General features: G+C 45.1%; 1 protein-coding gene across 3 annotated transcripts in view; it reads left to right on the forward strand.

Moving 5' to 3' along the window:
* The window catches only part of LOC140415503 (transcription elongation factor A protein 3-like), a 99,236-nt gene that overhangs the window by 27,109 nt on the left and 58,606 nt on the right, over positions 1–13,521 (forward strand). For all 3 annotated transcript variants that reach the window (XM_072501062.1, XM_072501061.1, XM_072501060.1), the window contains one exon: positions 9,719–9,796. In XM_072501062.1, coding sequence (XP_072357163.1) covers positions 9,719–9,796 — 78 coding nt within the window. The remainder of the gene's footprint in view (positions 1–9,718; positions 9,797–13,521) is intronic.

A 13,521-nucleotide genomic window follows, 5' to 3' on the forward strand; every position in this document is an offset into this window, starting at 1 on the left:
AGTGCCAGAAGACTGGAGGATAGCAAATGTTGTCCCCTTGTTCAAGAAGCGGAGAAGAGACAACCCCGGTAACTATAGACCAGTGAGCCTTACTTCTGTTGTGGGCAAAACCTTGGAAAGGTTTATAAAAGATAGGATGTATAATCATCTGGAAAGGAATAATTTGATTAGAGATAGTCAACACGGTTTTGTGAAGGGTAGGTCGTGCCTCACAAACCTTATTGAGTTCTTTGAGAAGGTGACCAAACAGATGGATGAGGGTAAAGCAGTTGATGTGGTGTATATGGATTTCAGCAAAGTGTTTGATAAGGTTCCCCACGGTAGGCTACTGCAGAAAATACGGAGGCATGGGATTCAGAGCGATTTAGCAGTTTAGATCAGAAATTGGCTAGCTGGAAGAAGACAAAGGGTGGTGGTTGATGGGAAATGTTCAGACTGGAGTCCAGTTACTTGTGTACCACAAGGATCTGTTTTGGGGCCACTGCTGTTTGTCATGTTTATAAATGACCTGGAGGAGGGCGTAGAAGGATGGGTGAGTAAATTTGCAGATGACACTAAAGTCGGTGGAGTTGTGGACAGTGCGGAAGGATGTTACAAGTCACAGAGGGACATAGATAAGCTGCAGCGCTGGTCTGTGAGGTGGCAAATGGAGTTTAATGCAGAAAAGTGTGAGGTGATTCATTTTGGAGGGAATAACAGGAAGTCCGAGTACTGGGCTAATGGTAAGATTCTTGGCAGTGTGGATGAGCATAGAGATCTCGGTGTCCATGTACATAGATCCCCGAAAGTTGCTACCCAGGTTGAGAGGGTTGTTAAGAAGGCGTACGGTGTGTTAGCTTTTATTGGTAGAGGGATTGAGTTTCGGAGCCATGAGGTCATGTTGCAGCTGTACAAAACTCTGGTGCGGCAGCATTTGGAGTATTGTGTGCAATTCTGGTCGCCGTATTATAGGAAGGATGTGGAAGCATTGGAAAGGGGCAGAGGAGATTTACCAGAATGATGCCTGGTGTGGAGGGAAGATCTTATGAGGAAAGGCTGAGGGACTTGAGGCTGTTTTCATTAGAGAGAAGAAGGTTAAGAGGTGACTTAATTGAGGCATACAAGATGATCAGAGGATTGGATAGGGTGGACAGTGAGAGCCTTTTTCCTTGGATGGTGATGTCTAGCATGAGGGGACATCGCTTTACATTGAGGGGAGATAGATGTAAGACAGATGTCAGAGGTAGGTTCTTTACTCAGAGAGTAGTAAGGGCGTGGAATGCCCTGCCTGCTACAGTAGTGGACTCGCCAACACTAAGGGCATTCAAATGGTCATTGGATAGACATATGGACGATAAGGGAATAGTGTAGGCGGGCTTCAGAGTGTTTCACAGGTCGGCGCAACATCGAGGCCCGAGGACCTGTACTGCGCTGTAATGTTCTGTGTTCTATGTTCTATAATGCATAACTTCAAAGTTTTCCAACAATACGCAACTCAGAATAAAGACAATATTGTAATAAACCTCAGGCGGAGGAAGACGGACTGGTGAAATGGGCAGATGAAATTTAATGCAGAGAAGAATGAAGTGATTCATTTTGTTAAGAAGAGTGAGGAGAGGTAATGTAAACTAATTTGTCCAGTTTTGGGCGCCAGAAAAGAGACATTCGATGGTGTACACACTGACATCTTGGAAGGTGAGCGGCTATGTTAGAAACTGTTTCTCCTTCTCTTCCACTTGCGAAGTCGCGCAAGAATTTTTGCTTTTAAGTGGCTGGGAATCGAACCCAGGATGAGGGGATATGTTGAGAAGGTAACCTAAGGGGCAGCATGGTGGCGCAGTGGTTTGCATTGCTGCCACAACGGCGCCGAGGTTCCAGGTTCGATCCCGGCTCTGGGTCACTCTCTGTGGAATTTGCACATTCTCCCCGTGTTTGCATGGGTTTCACCCCCACAACCCAAAAATGTTCAGGGACGGTGAATTGGCCATGCTAAATTGCCCCTTAATTGGGAAAAAATGAATTGGGTACTCTAAATTTATATAAAATACGAGAAGGTAACCTTGACTATATAAATAAATAACATAAAAGATTGTGAAAGGGATTGATCGTGTAGACACTGAGAGGTTGTTTCCATTGGCTGGGGAATCAAAAACACAGATTAGGGTTACAGTCTCATAATGGGGACTGATTATTTCGGGATGAGATGAGGAGAAATTTATTTTCTCAAAGGGTTGTGAATCTTCTAAATTCTCAACGCCAGCGAGTTGTGGATGCATGATCATTAAATATATTTAAGGAGAGGATAGATGGATTTTTGGTCTCGGGGGATTGAGGTATATGGGGAGCAGGCGGGAAAATGGAGTTGAGGCCCAAGATCAGCCATAATCTCATTGAATGGCGGAGCAGGCTTGCATGGGCTGCGTGTTCCTCCTGCTCTTATATCTTGGGTGTATAAAACCAAGGGTGTCATACTTACCTGTTATGAAACACTGGTTAGATCTCAGTTGGAGCATTGTGACCAGTTCTCGACCCACTACAGGAAGGATGTTAAGGCCGTGGACAGGGTGCAGAGAAGATTTACAAGAATGCCAACAGAGATGAGGGACTCGTGTCGAGAGACTGGAGAAGCTGGGTTTGTCTCCTTGGGAGCAGAGAAGGTTAAGTTGAGATTTTACAGAGGTGTTCAAAATCCTTATTTGTTTTGATAGAATAAATAAGAGGAAATTTTCCAATGACAGAAGGACACATATTTAGGGTGAATGGAAATAGGACAAGCGGTACATGAGGAAATATTTCCCTCCCCTGACCCCCATATATACTCTCTTGATTCGAACAAAAACTGTCAATAAATCAAACAAAGATGTCGGACGTGACAGCCACAGGTGAGGCACTGTAACTAAAACAAAACATCAAACGGAAAATTAACTAACTAACTAACGAACTAAGCCAAAATGTCATTATCGCGGGTTGATGGTACACCCAGGCGGCACAGCACCCACCTTTCATGGAAGGAGGAAACATTTCTTTCAGCACAGGATTGTTATGATCTGGTATGCACTGCCTCAAATGGCAGGTGGAAGCTGGTAGAAGTAACTTTCTGAAGGGAATTGGATACATACTTGATGGGCAGACTTTAGGGCTACGGGGAAACAACAGGAGCGATCGGACGAATTAAATAGCTCTACCAAAGAGCTGACACATGCACGATGCATTGAATGATTTGTGTCATTCAAATAGCGCAAAAATATTTTTCAGAGGTGTTCCTCGATTTGACAAAGGTTGCTTGTTTGCAGAGTTGCTTCTCCCTTTGTGGTGAGGCAAGACAAAGCATTGAAAATTTTAAGTAAAACAAGTTGAACATGTGGATACATTCATTGGTTTGTAGTTCCCCCCCGGGCCCACCCGCCCATGAGGGGTATTGTGTTTGGTCCTGGCTAAACATGTCAAGGGACATTTTGTAAGAAGCGACAAAAGAATGCCTTATGCTTTGTGTGCAGATTATGTAGTTAATGGAAGGAGTCAGTTGGCCCTAGAACGCTCATCTGAACAGAAGTGTTTCATTTTGGTTCTGAAAGGCTCACTCTCCAAAGATTCTGCACAGAGAAAAGCAAGTAGAAACCATGGTTGTTAACTTTATTCATGAGTGGTATTTACTACATATTGGTTTGCTTAATTGAAATATAGTGGCAGGTTTAGGAAGCAAGTTAAGGTTTCTTCTTTTACTTAGGATTTGATGGGTTTGTTTCGAATCACTTGCTTTCAGAGCACAGCTCCTTCCTCAGATTCACCTTTGGAAGGAGCTGCGCTCTGAAAGCTAGTGATTCAAAACAAACCTGTTGGACTTTAACCTGGTGTTGTAAGACTTCTTACTGTGCTCACCCCAGTCCAACGCCGGCATCTCCACATTAAGATTTGATGTAACTGTTAACTGTAAAGTTATTACTTCCGGATTACCGGATTATTTCTAGTACCACCTGTTAGTGAATATAGAAATAGGAGGTTAGTCTGGATGAATGCATAGCTGGAGAAATGGTGCAGGAGGGAGGGATTTAGATTTCTGGAGCATTAGGACTGTTCTGGGGGATGGTGGGACCTGTAGAAGGTGGATGGTTTGCATCTGAACTGAAATGGGACGAGTGCTGTTGGGGAGGGTTTAAACTAACTTGGCAGGGGCCTGGAATCCTGAGAGAAGGTTCAGCTGGGTAGATGTACAGTCAAAATTGGAGGAGACATCAAGTAAGTCAGGAAGGCCTGAGACCAGTTGAGACAAGGCCTTGAGACATGTTGAGACCAGTTATAGAATTTATAGTGCAGAAGGAGGCCATTCGGCCCATCTGGTCTGCACCGGCTCTTGGAAAGAGCACCCTACCCGATGTCCACACCTCCACCCTATCCCCATAATCCAGTAACCCCACCCAACCCAGTAACCCCACCCAATACTAAGGGCAATTTTGGACACTAAGGGCAATATATCATGGCCAATCCACCTAACCTGCACTTCTTTGGACTGTGGGAGGAAACCGGAGCACCCGGAGGAAACCCACGCACACACTGGGAGGATGTGCAGATTCCGCACAGACAGTGACCCAAGCCGGAATCGAATCTGGGACCCTGGAGCTGTGAAGCAATTGTGCTATCCACAATGCTACCGTGCTGCCCTCGCAGTGCCACCGCGCTGCCCTCGCAGTGCCACCGCGCTGCCCTCGCAGTGCCACCGCCCTGCCCTCGCAGTGCCACCGTGCTGCCCTCGCAGTGCCACCGTGCTGCCCTCGCAGTGCCACCGTGCTGCCCTCGCAGTGCCACCGTGCTGCCCTCGCAGTGCCACCGTGCTGCCCTCGCAGTGCCACCGTGCTGCCCTCGCAGTGCCACCGTGCTGCCCTCGCAGTGCCACCGTGCTGCCCTCGCAGTGCCACCGTGCTGCCCTACAATGCTACCGTCACAAGAAAGTTGGCAAGATTGGAAGGTATTTATTCTAATGCGAGGAGTCTGACGAACAAGGCAGATAAATTGAGGACGCAAATTAAAACATGGGGTATGATGTAATTGTTGTCACTGAGACATGGTTGAAAGAGGGGCAGGATTGGCAACTCAATATTCCAGGATACACTATCTTCAGGTGACATAGGGAAGGAGGAAAAGAGGTAAGTGGTGTTGCAATTTTGATCAGGGAATCAATTATAGCAATAAGGAGGAGTGACATCTTAGAAGGCTCTTCAACTGAAGCCATATGGGTAGAACCTAAAAACCAAAACACCTGGGGGTGTTCTATAGGCCCCCTAACGGGTCGAGAGCAGATATATAGGCAAATTTCAGAGAAGTGTAAAAGTAATAGGATAATGATAGTGGGAAATTTCAACTTTCCCAATATTAATTGGGGTAGCCATAGTGTGAAAGGTTTAGAGGGAGCAGAATTCTGAAAATACATGCAGAAGGACTTTTTAAGTCGGTATGTGGAAGGACCTACAAGAGAGGCGGTGATACTGGACTTAATTTTCTGGAAGAAGTCTTACAACACCAGGTTAAAGTCCAACAGGTTTGTTTCGATGTCACTAGCTTTCGGAGCGCTGCTCTTTCCTCGGGTGAATGAAGAGGTATGTTCCAGAAACAAATATATAGACAAATTCAAAGATGCCAGACAATGCTTGGAATGCGAGCATTAGCAGATGATTAAATCTTTACAGATCCAGAGATGGGGTAACCCCAGGTTAAAGAGGTGTGAATTGTGTCAAGCCAGGACAGTTGGTAGGATTTTGCAGGCCAGATGGTGGGGGATGAATGTAATGTGACATGAATCCCAGGTCCCGGTTGAGGCAGTATTACTCTGACTGTGGTTAAAAACTCCCTGCAGCTGGAAATCAACCTGTCCCAGGGAATTACCACTCTGACTATGGCAGTAAGTCACTCCCAAGTTACTGTTATTGCTCTGACTGTAGTTAAAGCCTCTCTGGAGATGGCTGAGGCAGTTGAGGTCCCGGTTTTTCAGTAGCAAAGCTGGGCAAGTGGTTCACGTATCAGTGGAGGAGCATTTTTCAGACCGTGATCATAACTCCATTAGGTTCAAGATTGCTATGGAAAAGGGCAAGGATGGGCCTGAGATCAAAGTTCAAAACTGGGGGAAAGCCAATTTTAATAAGATCAGATGTGATTTGGCTATAGTGGGCTGGGAGCAGGCACTTTTAGGTAAATCTGTGACAGAACAGTGAGACACATTCAAGAAGGAAAAAGGGAGAGTACAGGGCCAACATGTTCCAATCAAGAAAAAGGGTGGGGCCAACAAATCCAGTGAACCCTGGACATCGAGGTATATACAGCATTGGATAAGGAGAAAAAGGGAGGCTCATGGTAGATATCGAGGGCTCAAAACAGCAGAAGCCCTGGAGGCATTTAGAATGTACAAGAGGGACTTGAAAAGGAAATTAGGAGAACAAAAAGGAGACATGAAAGGATATTGGCAGGTAAAATAAAAGAAACTCCTAAGTTGTTTTACAAGTACATTAAGGGTAAAAGGATAACGAGGGAAACAGTAGGGCCTATTCGGGGCACAGTGATAATATGTGTATATAGCTGGAGGATGTAGATAGGTTTCAAAATGAGCACTTTGTATCAGTGTTCACTCATGAGAGGGACAGTGTGGGTATAGAAATCCGGGAGAAGGACTAATAAAATGAAAGAGATTAACATAGAGAGGAGTGGTCTGGCAGGCTTAAAAGTAGAGAAATCTCCAGGACCAGATGAAATGTATCCCAGGCTGCTGAGTGAGGCAAGGGAAGAAATAGCAGGGGCGCTGGCAATCATTTTCAATTCCTCTCTGGCCACATGAAAGGTACTGGCGGATAGCCAATGTGGTACCATTATTCAAGAAGGGAGTAAGGGCTAAACCAGGAAACTACAGGCCAGTCAGTCTGACCTCAGTGGTGGGAAAACTATTGGAAGCTAGGAAAACTATTGGAAGCTATTCTGAGAGACAGAATTCATAGAATTTACAGTGCAGAAGAAGGCCATTTGGCCCATCGAGTCTGCACTGGCTCTTGGAAAGAGCACCCTACCCAAGGTCAACACCTCCACCCTATCCCCATAACCCAGTAACCCCACCCAGCACTAAGGGCAATTTTGGACACTAAGGGCGATTTATCATGGCCAATCCGCCTAACCTGCACATCTTTGGACTGTGGGAGGAAACCGGAGCACCCGGAGGAAACCCACGCACACACGGGGAGGATGTGCAGACTCCGCACAGACAGTGACCCAAGCCGGAATCGAACCTGGGACCCTGGAGCTGTGAAGCAATTGTGCTATCCACAATGCTACCGTGCTGCCCTTAATTAATCTGCATTTGGAGAGGCAGAGATTAATCAAGAACAGTGTGCGTAGTTTTGTTACGGGGAGATCATCTCTGACCAACTGGATTGAATTTTCCAAAGAGGTGAGGGAAATACTTTTGAAGTCATCTACTTGGACTTCAGCAAGGCTTTTGATAATGTCCCACATGGGAGATTGATAGCGAAGGTAAGAGCCCATGGAATTAAGGAAATATGGAAAATTGGACCCAAAATTGGTTGAGTGGCATGAAGCAAAGGATGATGGTCGAGGGGTGTTTTCCTGACTGGAAGCCTGTGTCCAGTGAGGTCCCGCAGGGATCAGTGTTGGGGCCCTTGCTGTTTTGTGATTTCTATAAATGATTTAGATGTGAATGTAGGAGGGTTGAGCAGTAAGCTTGCAGATGATATGAAAATTGGTGGGATAGTAAATAGTGAGGAGGATAGCTTTCGATTACAGGAGGATATATAGACGGGCTGGTCAAATGAGCTGATCAGTAGCAAATGGAGTTCAATCTGGATAAGTGTGAGGTGATGCACTTGTGCTGGACAAACAAGGCAAGGGGATACCTGATAAACGACAGGACCCTGGGAAGCACCGAGGATCATAGGGATCTTGATGTGCATGTATGCCGGTCCCTTAAGGTAGCAGAGCAGGTGGATATAGTGGTTAAGAAAGCTTATGATTTACTTCCTTTTATTAGCCGAGACATAGATTTTAAGAGCAGGGAGGTTAAATTGGAACTGTATAAAATGTTGATTAGGCCACAGCTATAGTATTTTGTGCAGTTCTGGAATTTGCATTATAGGAGGGATGTGATAGCAATGGAAAGGATGCAGAGGAGATTTAACAGAATGTTGCCTGGGCTGGAGAGTGTTAGTTCTGAAGAGAGATTGGAGAGAGTTGGATTGTTTTCCTTGGAATAGAGGGGACTGAGGTTGGACATGATTGAGAAGTATAAAATTATGAGGGGCATAGAGATAGGGTAGACAGGAACAAACCTTTCCCCCTGGTGGAGGGGTTGATGATTAGGGGGCATAGATTTAAGGTAAGCGGCAGGAGGTTTAGAGGGGATGTGAGAAAAAACCTTTTCACCCAGAGGGTGGTGAGAGTTTGGAATTCGCTGCCCGAAAGGGTGGTGGAGGCAGAGACCCTCATAACATTTAAGAAGTATTTAGATGTGCACTTGCGATCCCAGGGCATACAAGGCTAAAAAATGGGATTAGAATGGTGAGGTGGTTGTTTCTGATTGGTGCAGACACGATGGACTGAAGGGCCTTTTCTGTGCTGTATGATTCTATGACTATGGAAAGCTATTTCTTTGTTGCTAGTGTGGTTAATTCTGTGATTAAATTTAAGATTGTTTTAACATAAGGATACCTGTTTGTCACTGCTATCACTCATGTGGTGCAGTAATATTTCCTCAGTTTTACAAATTGAAAATAGTTGGCTTCTCGTTTGGGATCCTAACCACACTTTAACCATGCAATCTGAGTGCGATTTGGATGAATAATAATCTTTTATTGTCACAAGTAGGCTTACATCAACACTGCAATAAAGTTGCCGTGAAAAGCCGCTAGTTGCCACATTCCGGTGCCTGTTCGGGTACACTGAGGGAGAATTCCGAATTCTCAGCCGGTACGGGAATTGAACCCGCGCTGCTGGCCTTGTTCTGCATTACAAATCAGGTGTCTAGCCCACAGTGCAAGACCCTTTACCCCATTTTAAGTTGCCTCTCCAAAACATGAGTCATCCCCTTAACAGTGCCTAGCTATTTCCAACATATACCCGCAGCAGTTACATGGACTATAGTTACACTGTCTTCAGACTCCAAAGAAAACTGAGGCATATTCTAGGCTTGTACCATGCATGCATGCATGGACAATTGGCAGGCAATATGAGTAAACATCATGCAACAATTCATAAATGCAATAAAATTGCTGAACTTTCAGGGGCTCTAGATGTCCAAAATGGACAATATTTGAAACTGGCTTGCTGCTAAGTTGTCGAAGTGGATGTTGTCCCCATCCCGATTCTTAACCTGGACTTTTGGAAAAATACAGGAAAACCAATATTAGTTCTGGAGTTGTATTGCTGCCCTGAAGAGTGCAGTGTTATTTTTTTTAAATATAAATTTAGAGTACCCAATTATTATTTTTTTCCAATTAATGGGCAATTTTGCATTCTTTGGGTTGTGGGGGGTGAAACCCGCACAGACACTGGGGGAATGTGCAAACTCCACACAGGCAGTGACCCAGGGCCGGTATTCGAACCCGGGTCCTCAGCGCCGTAGGCTGCAGTGCTAGAGTGCAGTGTTATTGATGCAGTATAACTATTATACAGTATAACTATAAATGGAAGTATAACTATTGCCTATTTGTACTCCCCAAGAGTTTTATGAAATGGTTCTTATACTTTGCAGGAGAAACTCCTCAAGCTCTATGTCACTAATGACTCTATCACCTTCGTCCAGGAAGAACTCTACAGAAGCCGAAGAGAGGTAGGACCAGCTCTATTTCTTTATGAAAGGGGAAAAGACGTTTTTCAGGCAAACGTCTCAAACGTATGAGTAGCAGAAAAATGCAAACTTTGTTGAAATGCACCAAGACTTGAAATATGTGTGACATTTGTCGAGATTGTTGTGATGTATTGACTTTTATTCTTCAGCAATGAAGGCAAAGCAAATAATTTAAAAGCTTTCTTTCTATGATATGGGTATGAACTATTGCAGAAAGGTGTGTTTTTAAATATATAACCTTATTGCAGTTGTGGGCAATTAAGTTTTTTATTCCCTGATATATTGCTGAGATGTCATATTTCTGTGATGTGTTCTCCATTCAAGAGACATTGACAGTCTGTTTCTTGACTTTATTCACAGATTGTGACAATTCAACACTGTTTTGTTGCTGACACATCTCAATACTAACTAGCTCTGCTTCTCCCAGCATATGGCCTGTACATGTAAATAGAAAACACAGTGGTTAACATCTGTGAAAAATAAATCTGCCCATTAGTTTAATTACTCATTTCCAAGATTTGTTGGTGCTTTGCATGTATGAATAACTCCTCCTCTCCCTGCCCCCAATCTAATCTGGTGGCACTAACCTGTGTTGGAGTGTAAGGTTTCTAAAGACAATTACAACACTTCTGGTTGTTCTGTAAATGTGAGTTTAGACAGTGAGTCTTGATGGGGAAATTTGAGCCGGATCTTGTCCTCACTTGAACTGTCTTAGTAAAAGTCCTGGACGTGATTTCTTGATTCAGAGCCAAATGCCTCTTGCGAAAGAATGGGTGATGTGTATTATATAGCATTTTATTAGATCTCTTGGAACCATTCTAAAGTGCCTCATGTCCAACAACAACTTGGACAGTATCTTTAATTGTAATATCCTGTTCCAAAATGCTTCACGGGAGCGCAAGGTATGACTGTCAATGGTAAGGTGAAGGAAGAGATTTGCACAAAGAATTACATAGACTTTAAAAAAAATGATTGCATTCAAAGCATTTAACATAGATATATATATCTATGTTAAATGCTTTGAATACAATCATTTATATATATATATATATATATATATATATACACAATGCAGAATATCAGAAGAATGACACATCAACCCAATAAACCACCGCAGCCCGCCAAGCCCCCCTGACACCAACATGGCACGGTGGCACAGTGGTTAGCACTGCTGCCTCACAGCTCCAGGGATCTGGGTTCAATTCCCGCCTCGGTGATTGTGTGGAGTTTGCACTTTCTCTCCGTGTCTGTGTGGGTTTCCTCCGGGTGCTCCGGTTTCCTCCCACAGTCCAAAGATGCAGGTTAGGTGGATTGGCCATGATCAATTGCCCCTTAGTGTCCAAAAGGTTAGATGTGGTTACTGGTTCTGGGGATAGGGTGGAAGCATGGGTTGAAGTAGTGTTGCTAACTTTGCCTTAGTTCAATTGCTCTGTTTTATTACCTTTGCTCTCGAGTCGCCAGGTATCTTTATGATACCGCCACGAGGTTCAAGTCCGAGTAATGATCAATAATCCAATACACCGATTAGTAAGGTTTAAATCAAAGCACATTTATTATACACATTAATCGCTACTCATGCACAAATTCTACGTCTAAGCTACTTCTATAACTAACACTAACAGGCCTATACTTAACTTTGAACTGGCCCACCAGGTCAGGGAAACAAATGGCCTTTCGTTCGGGTTCTGAGCCTGCGGGATTCGAAGTTGGTACAGATTGGTAGCTAGGAGTGCCTGTCTCGTAGCGAGCATTGAATTAACACTTACGATTTTGATCTTCACTGCTCCGGTCACGGTCAATGTTGGTTCGTTGTTGCTGGGTGACCCGGGCAGGAAGAAGAGCGTGAAGAGAGCGAAGAGGTGGAGAAGAAGAGAAGAGTGATTTGAACTTGGGGCTCAATTGTTATAGTCCCCAGGGGCTTTCCGCCTTTCGGGGCGGACCTTGTACCTGGTCCCAAGTGATTGGACTTTGTCCCAATCGCTTGGTTCGATTTTCTCCAATGCGGGAGCGATTCCCTGATCGATGGGCGGTCTTGAGGTGCTCGTTCACCTCCTTTTGCGTAGGCTCCTGCTGGCGCCGAAGAGTCTGGTTCTGCTTTGTGTGTCAAAATGTTGCTTATTGTTCCCGGGGATTGCTCATTAGTATGCAGATGGCTGTTGTTTTGTTATGTTGATGGTTGCTGGTATCAATATTGTCTGGCCTTTCCAGTGGTAAATACACAGCCAACCTGCAGCTGCTGGTTTTTGTCTTGTTGGCTGACTTTCCCATCAGCCTTTGCCGTTCGCCATTTTGAATCGGGAGTTGGCCATTTTTAAGTGGCTACAGTAGGGAGCTCTTTCCAATGACCGGTGCAGATTCAATGGGCCAATTGACCTCCTCTGCACTGTAAATTCTATGATCACCCTGCCACGTCTCTCCTTCCCCATTTTAACCTGCTCTTTCCCCCCACCCCCAAACCACCCCTTCCCCTTGCTAACCCTACAATTTTCCTTGAAGAAATTGATGAACGGTTTCCACCTCCAGGTGAACCCCTCTACCGAACCGGCAGAGCAAACTTTTATTTTAAATTTAATGTACCCAATTCTTTTTTTCCCAATTAAAGGGCAAATTAGCTTGGCCAATTCATCCACCCTGCACATCTTTTTGGGTTGTAGGGGTGAGACCCACGCAGACAGGGAGACTATGTGCAAACCTGACATGGACAGTAACCCGGGTCCGGGATTGAACCCGGGTCCTCGGTGCCGTGAAGCAGCAGTGCGAACCACTGTGCCACCTTGCCGTCCCGCAGAGCAAACTTGAAGTTCTCCAACCTCCATGAATTCTGCAAGGTCGTTCACCCACACCCTCCGCTTTCGGTGGCTCCAAGGCCCTCCAGCCCAACAACATTTGTCTCCGGGCTACCAGGTGTTGCTAACTTTACGTTGGTTCAATTGCTCTGTTTTATTACCTTTGCTCTCGAGTCGCCAGGTATCTTTATGATACCGCCACAAGGTTCAAGTCCGAGTAATGATCAATAACCCAATACACCGATTAGTAAGGTTTAAATCAAAGCACGTTTATTATACACAGTAATTACTACTCATGCACAAATTCTACGTCGAAGCTACTTATACAACTAACAGGCCTATACTTAGTTTCGGACTGGCCCACCAGGTCAGGGGAACAAATGGCCTTTCGTTCGGGTTCTGAGTCTGCGGGATTCGAAGTTGGTACGGATTGGTAGCTCGGAGTGCCTATCTCGTAGCGAGCGTTGAATTAAGACTTACTTCTGTCGGTGGTCATTGCACCGGTCACGGTCAATGTTGGTTCGTGTTGCTGGGTGACCCGGGCAGGACGAAGAGGTGAAGAGAGTGATTTGAACTTGGGGCTTAACTCTTTCCCGCCTTTCGGGGCGGACCCTGTACCTGGTCCCAAGTAATTGGACTTTGTCCCAATCGCTTGGTTCGATTTCTCCAATACTGGAGCGGTTCCCTGATCGATGGGCGGTCTTGAGGTGCTCGTTCACCTCCTTTGTGTTGGCTCCTGCTGGCGCCGGGGAGTCTGGCTTTGCTGTGTGTCCAAAATGTTACTTATTGTTCCCGGAGATTGCTCATCAGTATGTAGATGGCTGCTACATTGTTATGCTGATGGTCGCTGGTATCGATGTTGTCTGGCCTTTGCAGAGGTAAATACACAGCAAACCTGCACCTGCTGGTTTCTGTCTATGT

Source organism: Scyliorhinus torazame, chromosome 1 (genome assembly GCF_047496885.1).
Source record: "Scyliorhinus torazame isolate Kashiwa2021f chromosome 1, sScyTor2.1, whole genome shotgun sequence".
Classification (NCBI taxonomy): Eukaryota; Metazoa; Chordata; class Chondrichthyes; order Carcharhiniformes; family Scyliorhinidae; genus Scyliorhinus; species Scyliorhinus torazame.